The sequence below is a fragment of the Nanorana parkeri genome, unplaced genomic scaffold (genome assembly GCF_000935625.1).
Source record: "Nanorana parkeri isolate BGI_ZX_2015 unplaced genomic scaffold, ASM93562v1 scaffold788, whole genome shotgun sequence".
NCBI lineage: Eukaryota > Metazoa > Chordata > Amphibia > Anura > Dicroglossidae > Nanorana > Nanorana parkeri.
Genome location: NW_017307056.1, coordinates 129000 through 149550, shown reverse-complemented (window position 1 = coordinate 149550; position 20551 = coordinate 129000). Strand labels below are relative to the sequence as shown.

Genomic DNA, 20551 nt, shown 5'->3' with positions numbered 1-20551 from the left:
ACATTAACATGGGGGGGGGGGGGGATTTTTTTTTTTAATGCAACCAATCGATTAGTTAAAAGAATAAATTGGGCAACTAATCGATTATGAAAATAATCGTTAGCTGCAGCCCTAATGGATATAGCTTTCATGATGGTCACCATCTATGTAAAGCAGTGGTTCTCAACCTTTCTAGGGCCGGGACCCCTTGGTAACATTTGCCAAGTTGTGGTGACCCCCAACGGTAAAATTTAGGAATGCACCAATAGTAGTATCTGTGTGGGCTCTCAGGAGGCTATGCGGGCTCTCAGGTAGCTAGTGGGACTCTCTGTTGGCACCCAGTGTGGCTCTTTGGTGATCAAGCACTCACCTCCTCACTCGTGCCTGTCCCCTCTCTCAGATCCCCTCCGGGTGCTGCTGCTGCAGCGCCATCTAGGAGAACTGCCACTGCTGCGCTAGGAGGAGGCTAAGGAGCCTTTTACCTAGCAAAACACAAGGCACATGGCGACCCCCTCAACTGTGGCTTGCGACCCACAGGTTAAGAACCACTGATGTAAAGATCATAGGTTTATGTTAAGTTACCTTAGCTTAAAGAAGAACTCCAGGAAAACTTTTTAATCCTTGCAGTGGGGTAACCCCCTGCACTGCAACGGTTAAATGCTTGTTTGCGTCTAGGGACAAAAATAACAAAGTTATACTGACTCGAAGCTCTGAGCCGGCCAGCTGTCACAGCACTCCCTTCAGACTGCCTCCTCCTCTGCAGCAGCATTGGAATCTTCCTTAGCATCCTCACATCTATACACTGTATATAGACATTGATGATTTACGGGAACTTAGACAGCTGCAGAGGAGGGCAAGAGACACTGGAAGGACAAGTCTAAGAAGCCAGTTTGGAGCATTGTGTGAGAATACATTTTTTCTTTTACCTAGACACAAATTAAGCACTTAACCCTTGCAGTGCAGGGGTAACCGAACTGCAAGGGTTAATGGAAAAAAAATTAAAGCAAACATGGAAAGGTGCAAAAAAACAAAAAAACAAACATACCTGCAGGACGCAGGCTGTGCGAAGATGCTCTGGTAAGATCTCCAGCATGTCTGTAAAACATCGTATGAGACCAAGCAGCCAGAAGTTCCCAGTGTTTGAATCTTCATCTACTGTATATGTAAAAGGATCCACCATATATATTACAACAGTGGGGTATGAAGTTAGGACTGCAGTTGGCTCAGCCACAGTTGGGATGCCGATTTTCTCCCTTTCTGCTGCACTGAAAACATATCAATTTCAAGAAACATTGTGTTAGCTGCTCTCAAAGTGCACACAATGCAGGGGTTAAGGCATACGTGAATAAAACAAACCAACATGTCTAGCTTGATCAAATTATGATTCACAGCAAAAAAGCTCACCTATGATTACAATCAATTTACTAACCTAATAATATGAACAAAAAGCAAAACGAGAGTTATCTATAGGTACATTTAACCATGACATGCTAGGAACCCCTAAATCTGGGCTCTTCATTGCTGAAAAAACTTCAGCTTGGTCAAAGCTCATCAGTGATTCCATCTGTCACACTTAGTGGACAACAGCAAAGCAGAAGACAGCAGGACAAAGCTCACCTTTCCAAGCTGAATGCAAACTTCGCATGAGCAGCCTTGGTATCTCCTGGTAACTCCTGGTAACTCCTTAGGCACTAATTAAGATATTGGACGCCACACCAGGGTATTTCCATGTTTTTTTTTTTAGTCATGCGGTTTAGTACAGTTGAGGATTACTACAAAAATGCTTGCTGAAAACATCTTAATTGGTGAAACAAAAGCTTGTAAAAGAGCTTAAAGGAGAACTATGGGGTCAGGGCTTTTCCCCATAGTTCTCCTTAGGGTAACGGGAGGACACAAACTAGCCTCGTCCCATCACCCTAAGCTCAGTATACCATGAGCTGTAGCTCGCAGTATACTGAGACGCCGCAGCTGAAGCGGATCCCGACAATTATGTGATGCTGGTGCCGTTAGATTTCCTTTAACCCTTTCACTGCCAAGCCCTCCGCTCAAGCCCTACACCTCAGCTGGCAACACCATTTTTGCAATTTTTCCGATTGGTTTGATACTCTATTACTGCGTTGCTAGCGTTTGTAAAATATCCCCAAAGTATATATTTTCTGAAAGCACAGGCCCTGTAGAATAAAAAGATATTGCTAATAATTTTGGAGGTCCTGCGATAATTGCGCAAATGTTTGTCAAATCAATATTAAACCGATAAAAATCTACAATTACATTGATAAAAGCACACTAAAATTAGTATCAAGGCACACAAAAAAATACGTTTGAATGAAAAGTATGAATGAACAAATATTTGTAAATGTTAAATTGCCCCTTTTTGCATATCACAACACTTTGACATGTGCTGCCAATTAATGTTATTTTGAAAAGAAAAAAAAAATCAAGCACTACGATGTGTTCTAACAACGCACTGCAGCGCATGTGCAAGGCGTACAGCACAATATGGTGCACACTATTGCACATGTACACATGTTACAGAGGCTTCCCATTCATTCAGAAACTGGTGATAGTAAAATATTTACCAAGCAATCAGCATCAAGCCGCCTTCCCGGCCAATCAGGAAGTTGGGAGGCGAGTCATTACCTGCAGCCCGGCATTCTGATTGGCCGGGAAGCAGTCTCCATACTGCCTGGTGACGAAGTAGCATGGAGCCGGCCAGTCAGGAACCTGGGCGCTGTGTAATGACTCGCCACCCGGCTTCCTGATTGGTCGGGAAGCTGGCCAATTAGGAAGCTAGTCATTACCCACCCCCTGGGTTCCTGATTGGCCAGAAAGTCGGCTCCATGCTTCCTCGTCACCTGATGACGAGGGAGCATGGAGACGCCTTCCCGGCTAATTGGGAAGTCGGGCGGAGAGTCATTACAGGCCGCCCGGCTTCCTTAATAAAACTTCTGGTATCGGCAAGCACCGGGAAAAAAAATATCAGTACTCATACCCGATACCGACATACCGGTGTTGTTGCATCCCTACCATATGCAGCTGGTTTCCGGGGGGGAATAACAATGATTTTTAAAAGTTGTGTGATATTTATTCTTTAAATTGTATTCCTCATAAAAACTGTAAAAAAACAAAATAGCCAAAAAATTAAGTAAGTGCAAGGTCCTTTGTGGAAGTGATGAAAAGTCTGGTAGCAATTTTGTGAAAGTCATAAGATAAATATACTAAAAGTATAGACAGCCATGTAAAATACTAACCTACGACAGAGATAGTAGTAGAAGATATACTCACTTTTCGGGGGTTTCTGGCTGTGTAGAAGGCGGGTTGGATTCCACCTCACTGCTGGTTTGGCTTCCCGATGGCCGCTCTCCAGAATTGGAGGAATTCTGGGTTGGACAGCTGTTGAATGCAGAAGAAGCTGTGCTATTTCCTACTGGCACTGAAGAGGAAGGTGCCTGCTGTGCAAGATGTGTTGTCCCAGTACCGTTAGGAGTAGAACTGGCAGGTGGATTGGAAGGGCATGGAGGTGCAGGTGGGCTCTGCGTTCCTTGTGAACTAGGAGATTGGCTTTTAGGCGGTAATAGTAAACTACTGTCCAGTTGTAGCGAAGACAGATAAGGAGCTATAAAAAGATGTATACATAAGTAAAAATAAGACAGACTGAATATTTTCAAATACATAATAAATATTTGCAATCTTCCTTTTAGCGGTTGCTACTCTAATAACATAATTATGAAAATATATATCTTTTTTTGTACAAACAGAAAGCAGTTAAAGTTCTCTTTACTTCTACTTTATACAAAAAGATGAAGGATGATGGCAACAAGAGCACTAAATTGATCTTAGAGAAAACAAATGAAAAAATCATCTCACCCAAATGCTGTCGACAAGTTTCAGCATACATCCGCAACTGAGCATGGTTGTCCATTTCCTCTGTAGTTGTATCCTCAGTTGATGTTTCAGATCCAGAACCACCAACCTTCATAATTCCATCACATAGAACTTTACAGATTGGCCTGTGCTGTCCCAGACGGCACATCTTTAAGAAAATAAAATTAATTAACGTCCATGTGCCAACAAATATTATTAAGGTAGAACTTAAGCAGATAGTAGCCTTTATTGATGTAAAGGAAGGGCTCCTACTAGTTGTGATTAAATATAAATCTGCATTTAAAGCTTTACAATTAAATACATGCACGCTTGTCCTGCCAGTAACAGAAATGGGGTTTTTGCACTAAAAATCTTTTTATGGCATTTCATTGAGGGACACAGGATGGAACACTGGCAGACAGAAAAATTGTAAGTCAGCCCCTGTATATCCCCTGCTCTACCCAGCATGCCTCAGTTTTGTGGTAAATCAGTTCCAAGAGCATGAACGTAATTCACAGAGGGATTGGGCCTGTGTCTCTCAATGGAACCCAAGAAAAGGATTTACGGCAAGTACAAAAATCCCAAATTCTTTCTCACCCATTGAGGGACACAGGAATATAGACTTAGTTGAGGTGCCCAAAAGACATTTCTCAAAATGCTGCACATCAGCCCAGAAACAGGACCTAGTCCCCTGTGGACAGGTCTGCCTTAGTCATAAAGAGGTTCCTATCCTTAGTGAAGAATAACAGCAGCAGGGGACCAGAGTGTTATGCCAGCCAACAGCCCAGTGGTATGCTGGGCCCTCCTCCAACAACCTTCAACTGCAGAGCAGGAGTCAGAGAAGCACCCAAAAACATGGACCCCTCCTCTATTAGCGGGGGTTATCAGTAGAGAGAAATGCCAGGGAGTGAGACTTACAATATAATCCAGAAAGGAAGTCAGGCTACCTCCATGACTCACATTTCTTCTCAGAGGGAAAGGCACAGCAGTACCAGACTGATGTCCACGGGAGACACAAAAGACCTACCCAGAGCAGAGCCTCACAGTGCAGAAGGAAACACCTGTTCTGTGGTACCAGACAACCCCAGAGACTATGATTTTTCCATAGGAGGAACCTTTGAACTGAAGACCCCTTACCAGCCACCTGACGGACAGGCTGAGAAACACACCAGGGACTACCTGATCCATAGAGACAGACACAATGCTCAGAAACTAAACCTGCAACAGAGGAGAAGGGGGACCACAAAAATGAGAGCTAAGAAGACACCACTGAATGAAATGTCCCCTAACACCTGATGCCCCAAGTAAAGAAGCAACCCTCTAATCTAACAAAGGGTTTAAAAGGTAGACCTTTCTAGCAAGGAACTAAAATGGTTATCTCCTACAAATGACAGACCGCTTTTAATAGAGCTGCAGCTAACATATATTTTCAAAATCGGTTAGCCGATTATTACGTTCGATTAATCGGTTAAATCTGATAAAAAATAAAATACATTTTAAAAAATGGCTCCAGTGATGGACTACTAGTTTGTATTGAGATTGCAGTCCATCACAGGAGCAAGCTTGGAGCGGTGGAAGTAAAAAAATAAAACAAAGTGTGGTGTGCAATATAGTGAAATGAAAAGTGTAAAATCATACAGCAATTAATGCAGAATGGCACCAGCTATAGAGGACTACAAAGCCCAGCAATAGTACATTATACAGCACAATGCAGAATACCGCCAGCTATAATGTACTGTTGCTGGGATTTGTTGCATTCTTATATAGCTGGCCGTATTCTGCATTGCGCTGTATAATGTACTATTGCTGGGTTTTGTAGTCCTCTATAGCTAGTGGTATTTGGCATTGCACCACTGTATAATGTACTATTGCTGGGATTTGTTGTACTCCTCTATAGCTGGTGGTTTTCCGCATTGTATTGTCTATCGGCAGCTGTCATCCCCCCACACCTGCTCCTCCTTACTTCTTCTCCCCGCATCCCTGTGCCGATCGTGGATGTTGACAACTTTTTCAATAATCGACTTAGTCGATTAGTTGTTGTAGCCCTAGTTTTAATGTTGAAACCTGACAAGGCCAGACCCAAATCACATCTTGCAGGGGTGTTATGCCCCTCTGGGACTTGTTTACTAGGATCACAGACACTAACTCTCTTCAAAGCAGGTTGTCTGGGTGTCCCTAATTGGGGATGACCTAGTCGGTCAAAGAATCTCTAGAGAGAGAGGACAGTGGGAGGTACCCAGTACCACTAAGGGTCTAGAATACCCCAAAAGAATGGCAGTTCTCTAAGTAAGAGTGCTAGCCCACATGGGGCCCAGCTCCAGAGGCTGAGCTGACATAGGGACTGGAGCAGGTGAATTAATCTATGTCGCATCACAGGGAAGAACGGGGGAGCAACTGAAGAGTACCAGAGGCCAGGAGATAGCCTGTAAGTCTAATGGGGAGAACTCTGGACCTGTATGCCTAAAAGGCCAACTGAATCAAGGACCCGCAAAGATGCACAAACAGCCCCCCACCTGTAGATGTCAGCCGACTTCTTCCTAGATCCCTTACATTGCGACAGGAGTAGGCTGGGGCTTTCTTTGGAATTCTTGATCAAGGTATTAAGAGTAAGGCCAAAGCGAAGCCATACCTCAAAAGGGAAAGCAATGTGGCATCAGTATCCCAGCATCTAAACCAAGGAGCTCTGAGCATCTGACTGGATAGCAGACCCATGTGGGATAAAAAATGTTGATGCTTGTAAAAAGTCATCACAGATGAAGCATAAGGCTCCAGACATCAATTATACACGCTCAGTTGAGAATGGGTCTACCCAGCAGCGAAAAGATCATTTTTTGACATATTCTGCCTCAGTTTGATAGACTAGATTGAAGTGCAGGGCAGGGGTGACCTCTGGCTTCCTTAGTGGTGCCTTAAAATGTTTGCACAGCGCCATGGTTTTCCATGATGCAGGTGGGCCGGCTGCCGGCACCATGGAAATTAATGGCGCTAAGCCAAGGAGGGTTTGAGCCATTCAGAAGAAGACCTCCCATCTTCTACAATGTTTTTTACATGTTAGACTGGGGTGCCTCACGATTTTGCATAATTTTATAGGATGCCATGCAAAAAGGTTGAGAAATACTGGTCTTCCAAGTGCCACAATGCAGAACTCCATGCCCTAAGGTCATATTCCAGACAAACCCCACGTGTTCAGTTTAGAAGAAAAAAAGGCTAGCAAAATTTGGTTAGACTTTCCGTAGCAGAGCTAAAGAAAAGACTTCCAAACTCCTAAGAAACTAGCACAAAACTATAGCATGCTGGATAGAGGATAGGTATTATGTGGGGTATTTGCCAGTATTTAATCCTACTCTAGGCGGCAGTATAACTCCAACTGTACTGAATTCCTGCATCCCTCAGTGGGCAAGAAAGAAATTTATATTAAGCAGTACGAGAAGAAAATTATTTCAAGCCAGGCAACCCTGCTACTTCTTACCTCATATACTGCACTGAGGTCACTGAAGAAAGATTTTGCTCCATTTAGTAGTGCTGGATTTTCAGGACACAACACCAAGTAACCTACATCTTGCTGCCCACCAAAGGGCTCTAGAAGCAGACGCTCCCAGAAAGGAAGAGAGAAAGGAGCAATGGTCAGGAAGTCTTTGTCATAACCAACCAATAGGTTGGGTATAGGTAGTGGCTCTGGAGATTCTTCAGATCCTATGAACACAGAAAACAACAATAAAAAGGAGAAATGTTATATTAACACAGACAAAACAGAGTCAAGTTAAAATGGATTTCTCCTCGCATCAAAAAGGTAGGTAGGTTCATTACAAGTTTACTGCTTTTCTTATAAATACTCGCACTTTAAAAAGGGACAAAAAAAGTGTTGCACCACTTTAATCATTTGCATCTGACCAAGTATAAAGCTGCATCTTTATAGCAAAGCAAAAGAACAATGAAATCTGAATAGAAGCTCATTAGTTCAAAACATAACAGGGGGGTAACTAATCACAAATGTAATGATAACCCAATGCCTGGTCTGTGCTAGTTTAATTACACTCTAAAAGAAAATGTTTGAAACCACAATAATCAGGGAGGGCCCTGGTCAAATATTGAAATATTAGCCTTAAACCGTGCTCATGTACAAATAAACTTTGCCATTAGCCTATAAAGAGTTGTTGGGTAATTAATGATGAACGCCATGAAAAATCTATTTTTAAAAGCTAGATTGGGCCAGCATACTTACCCTCAACGATTCATATGGAACGTCTGAGGATATAGGGGATGCTGAAATTTTCATGTGTAGTCCACGCTACATACAATGGATTTATAAAAACTGGAGCAGACATAATTTGGGGCAGTTGCCCATAGTAACCACTCACCTTATCTCTTCAGTTTAGCTTTGAAAATGAAAGATAGAAGACGATTGGTTGCCACGCACAGCTACTCCAGATTTTGTCTGCTCCAGTTTTGATAAATTCCCCCCAAGTGTGTCCATTGATCTTGCAGCCGGCTGCAACTTCCCATTTGCTATAGCAAACATAGAAAGGTGCTCGCTCATTACCACCTCCATTAAGAAAACATCTTGGGGGTGATTTATCAAAGCAGACAGTTTTAGCCTCTTAGATCATTTTTTTTTATGTGCACATCTGTCTTTTAACCTGAGCTTGAACTACTTTTCCAATTGTACGTGTTTTGCGCCTGTCGTCATCTGCACTTGTTCTGAGGCTGGCTGTCTGAGGCTCACCACCTAACAAAATAATCGCAACTTAAGAAGTTCCCATGACCACTTCTTCAAGAAGCGACAGTTAAGCTTTTTGCCTGGAGTTACGAGTCTTCTTTCCTAGAGTCTATTTTACCTCATTTATGAATAACATTACACTAGCAACATAAATCTGGCGCAAAGTGCGTCAAATATATTCTGTGAGTTCAAAAACTCGCATTTGCTATGATAAATTCCTCCCCTTGTATTCTTTTGAATTAACATAAGGCATTCTATGATTTGATGAGTACATCAGGACATCATCTCCTCCATTCCACCTTGACCAATCAGAAAATGCCTTGTAATGATTCAAAAGAATACAAGGAGAGGAATTTATCAAAACTGGAGCAGACAGAATCTGGAGCAGCTGTGCATGGTAACCGATCAGCTTCTCTCTCATTTTCAAATGTCAACTGAAGAAAATGGAGAGATGCTGATTGGTAGCCTTGGCAACTGCTCCAGATTTTGTCTGCTCCAGTTTAGAGAAATTCCCCTCAATGTTTTCTGAATGGAGGTGCCAAACAACTCTCTAGCCTTACTGTACAAGACGGGAAGTGGCTGCAGCAACACCCAGAAGGACAAAAGACACACTGCATGCAACATGGACTACAAATTAACATTTGCCCATTATCTACATTCCTCTAGACATGATGCTTTAATTGTATTTAAGAGGAATCTCATCATGGCCCACATCTAAATTTGAAGTAAAACATTCAAAGAGCAATACGCTCTTATAGTTCAATTGCTGAACAGATATACACTGCTTGGCCAAAAAAAAGTCACACACTCCAATATTGCATTGGACAGCAATTAAGCTTGGATTACGGCACATAGTCGCTGTGGCATCATTGCAATAAGCTTATTCAATGTCACCACATTTATTTTGGTCCAGAGTAGCATTCATTTTTCATCAAGATCTTGTAGTGATGATAGGAGAGTCGGACCACTGCGTAAATTGTTCTCCAGCACATCCCAAAGATTCTCAATGCGGTTAAGGTCTTGACTCTGGTGGTGGCCAATCCATGTGTGAAAATGACGTCTCATACTCCCTGAACCACTCTTTCACAATCTGAGCCCAATGAATCCTAGCATTGTCATCTTGGAATATGCCCAATGTGCCATCAGGGAAGGAAAAACCTGGTCATTCAGTATATTCAGGTAGGCAGCTGACCATTTTTCGGGGGCATAACTTTGCTGAACTTTTATTAGCAAAATCCAGGTGGCGACCTTTTTTTTTTTTTTTTTTTTCCACCAGGCAGTGTATGTCTAGAACGCTGTAGGAGTAATCTGCACAAAGTCAGATTTCTGCATGCAAAAACTATTTATTTATTTTTAGATACAGTTGTCTGTTCCTTCCTGTCCTAATAACCCAAGTTGCCCTTATTGTCTTAGGGTTACAGAAAAAAATGAAGAAAAACCTGTGCTATGCAGCCAGAGACACCATTAAAACCTGACAGAAGTTTTAACCCATTCTACCAAGAACTAGACTTTAATGTCTGTACCATAGGATCCACGTCCAGCCATTTTGTGAAATTGCTGCCATGTAAGGGGGCCCTGCACATGCTGGATATTCTCCCACGTCCGTCCTGTCCTTTTCTTTTGGATAGCATCCTGTAGAACAGGTTGAAGTGATAGCAGCGTGCGTACTACATCCTGAGAAGGAAGCATGCTCACATCAAGCACTGGGGAAAAAGGACAGAAAACAATATATCAGCATAAGGTTTTTTTCTTACCTTGAACAATATAATACATTAATGGATAATTCCTTCAAATAACAAGCTCAGCCATGAACATACATGGTGGGGCACATCTTTTTAAGTTAAAAAAACAAACTCTTTTTATATGCAAATTACAGTTCAATCATTAGAAGGTAAACATACAAGTATCTATAGATTCCACCTGTACAGCTCTTTAGATAAGAGTTTCTCAACTCAGTGATGTTTTCAGCTTTTCCTTCAGTGATGGGTAAATGTGGAAATTATTTAATCAGTGACATAGATTTATAATCATCTATCCAAAAATAGGATTTGTTCTTAATGTAAAGTCCTTTTCTTTGAGTCCATTGAGGGACACAGCTCTGAAGAATTCTGAGACGTAGGGTTATGCTGCTGCCTCTAGGACAAATTGACACTAGGCAAAACAAATTAAAAGCCTGCTACTTAAGGACATACCCCCTCCATACCTCACACACCTGCCAGTTTTGCCTAGTGTCCTCAGGCAAATGGAGGTCTCCTCTTCTGCTTATAGCAAGCAGTACAAAAGGAAATGAGGGGAGGGAGTGGTGTCTCTCAATGGACTCCAAGGAAAGGATTTTTTATTTTCTTTATCATCCATTGAGGGAAAATGTTCTGAAGAACTTCACTAAAGCTCAACTAAAATGAAAGTACAACCGCTGTAGAGCCGCCCAATCGCTTGTATGCGGTGCAACTCAGTGCATCTGCCCCCGCGGGTCCCAAGCTCCGCTGGGACCGGCATGGCGGCTCTGTGCAGGCAGATCAGAAAGAGATTCCCTGATGTCTCCATTAAGAGGACCAGTCACTGTAATTTGATACCACATAGGGGGCTTCTCTATGAGAATAAAATGAAAGTTAACAAATTTTTTTACAGTCCCGTCCCCACATACAGACGCAAACATGCGCCAGGCGCTCCTACGTGCGGAAACGACAATTGCACCCAATGTGCTGCACTTGTTACATGTCACCCCGAGCAATAACTTTAGGACCATTAATCACTGATTACACTGAACTGATGAGCAGTAAAAGCTTTTAAAGTGTTGCCTATGGCCAATTTTGGGTATGCTAGTTTTCTGCAATTTCACGGGCACACGTAATTGTAAAGCTTGACATGTTTGGTGTCTATTTATCCGATGTGACTCCGTCTAAGATTTCACCCAAAAAAATTGGGTGTTATTAAGTGTTTTATAACATAACGTAGGGAAAACAGGTTTTTTTTCAAAATTGTTGGTCCTTTTTTCGTTATATAGTAAAAAAAATAAAAAATAAACCCCAGTGGTGATTAAACTTGATTCCGCAACATCTATACCTTATTCTGAGGAAGGAGCACTTTTGCTTGAGGCTGGGTTCACACAAAGGCGACACCTCACCGCGCAGCAATCGTGCACGATTCTGCGCGGATTGCCACATGGTCAGGAGTCGCCAAGGTGTGAACCGATCGTGCTGTGGGTGCCATTATTTTCTAATGGCACCCCAGTCTCGCCGGGCGGATCGCTGCCTTGCTGCCACACATGAACTAAAACATGTATCGTGAAAAGGTACTTGTACCTTTCTTCTGCAATTGCCACGCGGATGTCACCTCATTGAAATCAATGGGGCAATCGCTGCCTGCATTGTGCAGGACCGAGCCTCAAAGGGTATGCAACAGAAGACCCAAATACACCAAGCGATGTGATGAAACTAAGGACGACTTCTCAATGTTCAGAATCAACCGAAAGTCCTCTAGTGTCCGCAGCACCATCTAGACATTAAGCCCCAAAGTAGGAAGAGACTTTTCTCGAAGTAGAAGGTAATTTAAGTATCTCAATCAAAATACCATTGAGACCAAAAAAAAAAGAAAAAAAACAGAACCGGAGCAAGAACTTTTGTAAAAACCCTTGGAGTCCAAGCCAACCCGAAGGGAAGAGCCACAAACTGATAATGAAGGTCACCTACAGGAATGTGTAGATGCACATCCTTTATGTCTATGGAAACAAAACAATCTCCTCATCTAAGAGTTAACCAAGTAAATGGATTTCATCTGGTATTTGTGAATATGTACAAACACATTGAGGGCAATTTATCAAAACTGGAGCAGACAAAATCTGGAGCAGTTGCTCATGGCAACCAATCAGCATCTCTCTTCAGTTTGCTCAGGTAAGATTTGAAAATGAGACAGAAGCTGATCGCTTGCAGTGCAAATCCGCTCCAGATTTTGTCTGCTCCAGTTTGGATAAATTCCCCTCTGAGTGCTTTCAATACAGAATCGGACAAAATCTTGTGCTGGGTTTGGAAACTGTAAAAAGGTTTGAGTTCTACCAGAGGAACAGGTATAACACCTGGATACAACATGAAGTGTGCAAAAAGGGTCCGTCTGATGCTGCCAATACATGGGAAGCCAAAACGCAAATAACCAAGGAGAAAGATGAAAATATATTCTGAAATTTGAGCTTTTCACATCTTCGCAAATTCCATCAGGCGTCCCGCAACCAGATATAGAAAAGGCGGGAGCAGAATTTTCAATTGCCAAGGACGTCTAGAAGGTTCAAAGCTTTGGAAGTTGAAGATGTCTTTTAAAACTGGGAACTAAAGAAACGTACAAAACATGGAAAGGAAAGAGCAGGCTTATGCCGCCGATCGCTATTTCTACGCATCTGAGGTAAGCGTTTAATTTTACCTCCCAGAGCTTTTTAATAAGCTAATCCGAGGTAGCTTCAAAAAGACAACCTCTCACTTAGGGTTAAGACAGAAATCCCTTTTTGCAATGGGGTTCTGCCAAGCAGCACTTATACCAGATAGCTCTGCATATCTGAATGGAAGAGACAGACACATGAGACAACAGATGACAAGCATCAAGAAATGCATCACACATGAAATGAGAAGCATCAATAAAATGTGGATCAACTCCAGCAGTCAACTGTTCTGCACCTTAAGAGTAGGGAAGGCTGGGAAATAAGGACCAAAGTCAATAATGGTTGGAAAGCTGAACAAGTTTTTTCTTTTTAAAACAAATTCATCCCAGGAAAGGACACAGTGTCTCAAAGCGTCTAGGAACCAGAAATTGCTTATCTGGAATTTCCCAATCCTAATATAAAAACCTATCAAAAAAGGATGAAGAGGAAAAAACCTTGCAGACATGCTAAGGTTTATGTGAACAGCAGATTCCTCTCATTTTAAAGAGGAACACACAGCCTCAATCAAGAAGGCAACCATTGCTTTATGCTGCAGAGTGAATCTGTCACAGCCCAGCTACTGCAGCGATGATATGGCACAGTGTTTATGACAAGCATACTTTAGGTGTATTGTATTCATGAGCTGAATCTATGTGTTATGTTCCTTAATCAAGGAAGGATAGAGTGCGACACCTTGATGTGTCACCAATGTCTGGCCGCTGTATAACTTTCACCAGCGCTGCCACTCCTTACTGAGTGAAAACTACCCAATCAGTAACCAGGGGGGGAAAATCAGTAATCGGGGGAAAAGGTGGAGTTTTCTCCTAGTACGCCTGCGCAGAAAAAAAAAGGAGGAGAGCTCCTCATGTGGCCAACTTGTAAAATATGTAAAGTATAAGATGTGCCGGTCCCCATAACTACACCTCAGAGCCCTTGTATTATAACAATAGTAAGACTGTAGGAAAGGGTGACAAAAAAAATCACTTTCACACTGTACTGTTAATGACAGTCTGTTCTGACAATTCTACCTCAGACAGAGTCGGACACAATAATAATCATTGCCCTAACAGTTGTGAGGTACCGCAACCACCTGCTGCAGACAGCAGAATATTTGAAGAATGGCTGTGTAATAGTAAAAAAAAAAAAACAGGATCTCTCTGTTCTCCCCAATAAGAAATATTAAATTGAGGGCAAATAAAATGCAAAAAAAAGGAAACAAAGTCAAAAATGCTCTGTCCATGCACGCTACAGTGCTCTGAGGAAACCAGAAAAATGCTCTGTCCATGCACGCTACAGTGCTCTGAGGAAACCAGAAAAATGCTCTGTCCATGCACGCTACAGTGCTCTGAGGAAAGTAAACTGAAAAGGAGGGAAAACAGCCAACCTTGTAAACATGAGGTAAATACATTGTTTTAATCACAGCTCCATGGCGCTGTTCACAACATAACCGGAATCCCTTGATCAGGGGTGCCCATTAGGTAGATTGTGATCTACCAGTAGCTCTCAAAGTTGATGCTAGTAGATCACGAAGGGTGTGAATGGTGACCCCTTTATTCCATTTTGGTATATTTATTTAGCTGTGCACACATGATTACCTATTAGCCTGAGTCTGCTGAGCCAAGCTCCCTGACACCTTTCTGGTGGATACTGGTGGTTGAAGTGCTATGTATTACATTAAAGAATATTAGTTTACACAGCCTGTTGCAAAATACAGCAAGGTGAGCCAGGAGAGAGAGCGAGGAGAGACAGACAGGAGAAAAAAGAGGAATGACCGCCAGGAGAGAGAGCAAGGAGAGACAGCCAGGAGGATGAGCAAGGTAAGAGAGAGAGAGACAGCCAGGAGAGAGAGAGCGAAGGAGTTTTTTTTTCCGTTGGTAGATCTCATGTAGCTCATCATTTGAAAAGTAGATCTTAACACAAAAATTGTGGGCACCCCTGCCCTAGATAATACTGGCCTGACCATTAAATGATGAAAACAGGACCAAAAGGACCACTGCAGGACAAAGCATAAGTATTAAGACCAGAAACAACCTGCTTCAGGACAACTAGGGGAACTTCCAGGATTTAACTTATGCAGAATGAATCTCTCAGTTTTGTCGGCTAGGTCGAGAGACTCCCAGTATTTAATAATATCTGGTATGAATCAACTAGCAGCTTGTGATAGTAGAATCTTCAACCAAGAAACAAAATAGGACTAAAATAATAAAGCAGAAGAGATGGGGACATCCATTCTTCTGAGGACACTAAGCGGAAAAACTGGCAGGTGTGAGGTGGAAGGGATATGTCCTTAAAGTAACAGGCTTTTCATTTGTTTGCCTAGTGTCCATTTCTCCTGGGGGCAGCAGCATAACCCTACGTCTCAGAATTCTTCAGAGGCGTGTCCCTCAATGGACGATAGAGAAATTAGAATTCCTGAACATATAACCTGATGGGATGTCTGGATGACTGGAGTTGAACACCACTGGTATTGTTCATTAAACAACTTTGGTTTGTTTTTGCAGCTAGTAAGCTAACAAATAAGCTGACCTCTTAAACCAAAAATGATGCTGACTGTACTCGCCCCTACTTTCAGAACTCCTTACGTGCATACCTATTCCAGGTCAGTGTCTTAGAAAGTACTGAAACCACTGGAATAGCATGCTAGGCATGCAACTGGCAGAAAGATTAGGAACCGCAACTTCCACCTTTTCTCAATTCAGGTTCCCTTTAAAATTGCAGGCTATGGGGCAGTCATCCCCATGTTCACTTTACTATCTAGTGAGTCATTGACCTGTAAGAATGGTAATGAAAAGACTTTACCAACTATGTGCTTGTTCCAGCTCACTGACTTAGGTATAAAAAAAAAACAGGATCGGGACAACAGGTCCAGAGCCTGCGCCTTTAAAGTTAAACTACAGGCAGAAATAAATGACAAAAATGAATACAGCTCTGTATTCATTAAAACATCACTAAATGTATTTGTTCTTTAAAGCAGCAAGTACCTGAATTTGCCTGCTATCAGCTCCTAGCAGGCCCTGTACAGCTAAGCACAGACTGGGAGAAGGAAAAGCAGCACAAGGAGTTCATCAGCTGAGATACAGTGCTAAGGAACATGCTAATAAGGGAGAGAACAGAGTGACAGAGAAATGACTCATTGGTGTGCTGCTTCTCCTTTCACTGTCTAGCCATGTGCTGGAGAGCGACAAGACCTGTAAGGTGTTATCTGCCAAAGTTAACCAGGTCCTCTTTCCTGTTAGACAGGGCTGAGCTATACGGTAGAAATAAGTAAATCTCATTACTTGATAGCATGAATTCACATTTTTTGGCAGGTAAAACAGCTCCCTTATATACATTTTATCTGTGTATTTAGCCTTTTTGCCTGGAGTTCAGCTTTAGGTCAAAATCACTGAAACCACTGAATAAGCTGCATGACAGCCAGACAACTAGCATTTTTAGAAGTCAGCAATGACAGTCACCTTATCTCTCATAGGTGAGCAAGCATCATCTCACAGTACTGACAAGCAACCTATAAATATTGTCACCTCTGCCAATGTAGCAAGTTTAAAGCTGGGCATACACTGTTCTATTTTTTTCATTCAGGGCTTGTTCACACATCCCCCCGCGCCCGCAGTGCGATCAGACGCGTGGCAAAACTTTGCCAGCTTTGCGTTCCACTGCAAATGCAAAAAATAGAGCAAGCCCTATTTTCTGCGTTTGCAGTGGAATGGAACGCTGGCAAAGTCTTACCACGCGTTCCGATCGCGATGCGGGGGGGCGTGGAAGTGGTGCCATTGAATTTAATGCACCTCCACACCCCCTCCCGCCCAAGAACGAGAAGTTTATCAGCGATCGCGGTGCGTTCCAGCAGCTATCGCTCTGGAACATACACGCTTTTGGTGTGAACAAGGCCTCAACCTGCGGGCTTCAACAACAAAAAAATAGAACAGAATTCAACATCAACGCCGCAAACGCGTTGAGAAACTCCTGCTGTTTCTTTTGTATGCCGATAGTGGCCGCCGGCCACTGTCAAAAGAGCCTGAACAGAGACAGCAGCTCATTGGATGTCAGCTCTGTTCGTTCAAAGATTTTGCGACTGGCTCCTTCGATCACATGATCGAGGCATGCCAGCCAAAAGGATGAAGACAGCGGCAACTACTGTGCAAATTTCAGCCGATTCCTGAAGAAGCAGACAAAATTTGCCTAATGTATGGCCAGCTTTTATCAATCCTCTGGTAAAGAGGGCGACTGCAGGTGGATGTTGCCAATGCTGCTTGTTTTGGAGGAAAACAATTGGGATTGAGAAAGGGTTTCCAGATATGGCTTTCCCCGAGTTAAGGAAATCAAATCCTGATAGATGCAATATTCAGAGACATGCAGGAACACTTTACAGGTTGTTTTACAGTACAATTCCAGCAAACATACAGGAAATGCCAAATCCAGCATCAAACAAGCAAAAGTACAGGAAACTGTAGCGCTAGAAATGTCAAAACAATTATCAGATAGGAATAGTTTGGAAAAATGGTAGCAGAGCAAACTGATTCGGAGACAAAATATGCAGTTACTTCCTAGCTACAGTTTAGGCATCGTCATCTTAACGCAAAGCAACAGGTACCCTTTTAATGGCAGTACCACCAACTACTATTGGTGCTGTTGTGGGAGCAAAGAAAAAAACTCACTATTTCCAGGTATGAAGGAGCATGTTACTCCCGATCCTCCCTCCCATGTGACAGCACCCAGGTGACTGCCAGCTCAGGCACCCTGTGCTGTCACATAGGGGTAGTGATAGGGTCCTCAGCCCTTTGTAAGTTCAAAGAGACAACCTGCATCTTAAAGAAGAATAACTCTCTCTCACTTATGTTGACCAAATGAAGCAGTGGGGGAGGAAAGACTGGTGTCGACATTAATGTAAACCTATTACTTTGCCCTGTATAGGAAAAGCACATGCTTACTTTAAACCAGTTACAGACCCGTTTCACAAAACTACTATGGTTAAGCACATTTCTGTTATATTCTCATAAAAAAATACAACTCTCACCATTGCTGTGTGGCCAAAGGTGGAAGGTAGCACTTCTAACCAAAGTTTCGTCAACCCGTCCCCCAGTTGGATTGTCCACGTATTGTCTTCCCTGTTCCAATGCATTTAAACACTCTGGCCAGGCATCAGAGCTCTCTACTCTTACTTTCTCATAGTTGCAGGAGGTTCCATCAAGATATTCTCCTTTGTTGTATAATAGGTCCCATGTACCTCCATTGTTTGCGAAAGGTTTAGTGCACTGACTTTGGAGAAGCATAAGCAGGGCAGATGGAGGTGGTTCCTGGCTCCTCCTTGCAGCTTCCTTCATGTTAAACCTTCGTTCCACTGCCTGTCCAATATAAGATGATTTGCCAAAAATGTCCATCTCATCCTCTATAAAGAGCCCAGAGTGGTAGCCAAGTCGACGGTTGACAATGGCGCTAAATCCACAGGTGCAGCGATACTGGTCTTCATTCGAGGAGTCTGGAATGTAGGTACCTACATCAGATCCTTTGATGTTAAGATTACAGGCACATATGCAACAGCTATCAAAATTTCTATCCTTGAAGATGTTTAGAACAGAGTCAGACAGAAGTAAAGTAACATACAGGCTGTGAGCCTCAGGAGCTGGATGACTACTGGCTGGGTCAACAGAACTCAAGGGCCTGGTGGTGGATGGGGTGGAAGCTGGAGAACAGAGGTCTGTGCCGTCATACTTTACAGAGCCTTGTCCACTGGCTCCTCCAGCTCCCTTTGGAGTTCTAGGAGTTCTTGGTGTACGGGGAGTAGGAACAGAAAAACGTGGAGTGGCTGGAGAAGGCAAGACGCCACCAGTTCCCCCATTGCTGGCAGGAGCCGCACTGCAAGGAGCAATTGGAGTGTTGGTTTGTGGAGTGTTTAGCTGCAGGTAGTCAGGATCCGTCAGACTGCCCTCGCTTGGCACATTCCTATGAGAGAAAAAAAATAGTGAAAGTGGGTACAAGATGATCATACAAGGCAAAAATAGTTATGTAGAAAAATAAGAGGGGCATGTAGGGGAGATAAAAATGAGAATGCAAATTCAACTAGTAGAATAATAAAAATTAAAACAAATTCAACAAGTAAAATAGCACAAAAGGTCTACAGTACTTACATGTAGCCATCTCTGTTGAAAGGAGCAGCTGGCGGTAAAGGAAGGTGTTGTACCTTTGGGGGAACAGCCCAGGAAGGACGATATATGCAAGCATCTGGGATTTTCAAGGAAAGCAGGCACTGGCTGGGTAAAGATTTTAAAGGCGCAAACATAGAGGAGCCCAAAAAAGCTTGATAAGAAGGAACTTTGTACACAAAGGAATAGTCCTACAGTTCAAAAACAAAACAAAAGACATCTTTGAGAAACCAAACCAACACAACTGTCCTATGTATCTATATACAGACAGAAAAATGAATGTAAAAAAAGACAAACAATATTCCACTGTCTGGGCTAAAAAGTCACATGCCTTAATTTCTTCTGGCTTTGGACTGCATAGGCCTTCCTCGACTTCCACCTTGAACTCTATGTGTTGCATAGAGACAAAACTGACCATAGGGCTTTCCATCATGCCAAGAGCTGTTGCAGTGTCTGAACCTACACCGTCCTTGTATACCATGATGGGGGAGAATGCCGGGTGTTGCTCCAGAGATGGTGGAGTAGGAAACATTCTCTGCAGGTCAGACGCTGCTGCAAGATACAGAACCAATACTGCTATTAATTATGGTTTCAAGCAGGAAATTAAACATGCACGACTGAAAGCTTGCATGCACTGTACGTCTGCCTCTTAACATATAAAAATAAGAAATTGTAACTTTAACAAAATGAATGTAAACAAGTAAATGAAAAGAACTAAGAAAAACCTTATTGGCACAGTAACATAGGCAGCTGGATGCCATTTTTGCAGCAAAGGATTTGGCATTTATTTTCTTTTTTTAAAAGTGTATGTATGGCAACATTTTTGTTTTCTTTTTAGTTTTGAGTAAAGTGCATGAGGTTTAGAACCCCTGTCAAGTTATTATTGCTGTCTGTGCCCCCACTGGGGAGGTTCAACCTCTCTGTTTGTCCTGCGGCCTACTGTCACTCAAAAAGAAAGTGATGGAAATTCCAAAATTTACAACTGTCCATAGAACAGGAATTAGAGGGAAATCTTCCACCGGGAACACTCTGTTCTGGGGATAACTGTCTGAGAGGGAATTCCCCTCCCTTTGTAGAAATGTACCCTCATTTCCCCATTTGGTCTTTTTGGAAAAAAAGGTTGTTGGTTTTTTTAAACTGAGTATTCCTCTGGGAATCAAGGGGGGTGGGGAGGTTACCATAAATAACCCTGTCTGTGCTGTGTGGCAGATCTCATCAGTTGTAAAGCTTTGATCACTGTCCGTCCTAACAAAGGGTTAAAGATCTAGAGGCATTATAATGTTAATAAAGCTCAGTGCATCCCTAATCTTTCTATGGGGACACCCAGAGTTTCCTTTGCAATTGTACAGAGACACTTGCAGTGAGCTCAGATGCCTGTCTACAGAGACATGAAAAAGGTTTGAAATATTTCTAAAATGATTTTTTGGTATGTTACGTGAATAGGAA

The 20551-nt window shown here is 42.6% G+C and overlaps 1 protein-coding gene across 1 annotated transcript in view; it reads right to left on the bottom strand.

Moving 5' to 3' along the window:
* MED13L (mediator complex subunit 13 like) overlaps positions 1-20551 on the bottom strand; it is a 129510-nt gene that overhangs the window by 8606 nt on the left and 100353 nt on the right. The window contains exons 15-22 of the mRNA XM_018564846.1: positions 19437-19657; positions 19091-19296; positions 17980-18905; positions 10084-10263; positions 7313-7536; positions 3847-4012; positions 3265-3595; positions 1025-1244 (exon numbers count right to left, since the gene is read on the bottom strand). Coding sequence (XP_018420348.1) covers positions 1025-1244; positions 3265-3595; positions 3847-4012; positions 7313-7536; positions 10084-10263; positions 17980-18905; positions 19091-19296; positions 19437-19657 — 2474 coding nt within the window. The remainder of the gene's footprint in view (positions 1-1024; positions 1245-3264; positions 3596-3846; positions 4013-7312; positions 7537-10083; positions 10264-17979; positions 18906-19090; positions 19297-19436; positions 19658-20551) is intronic.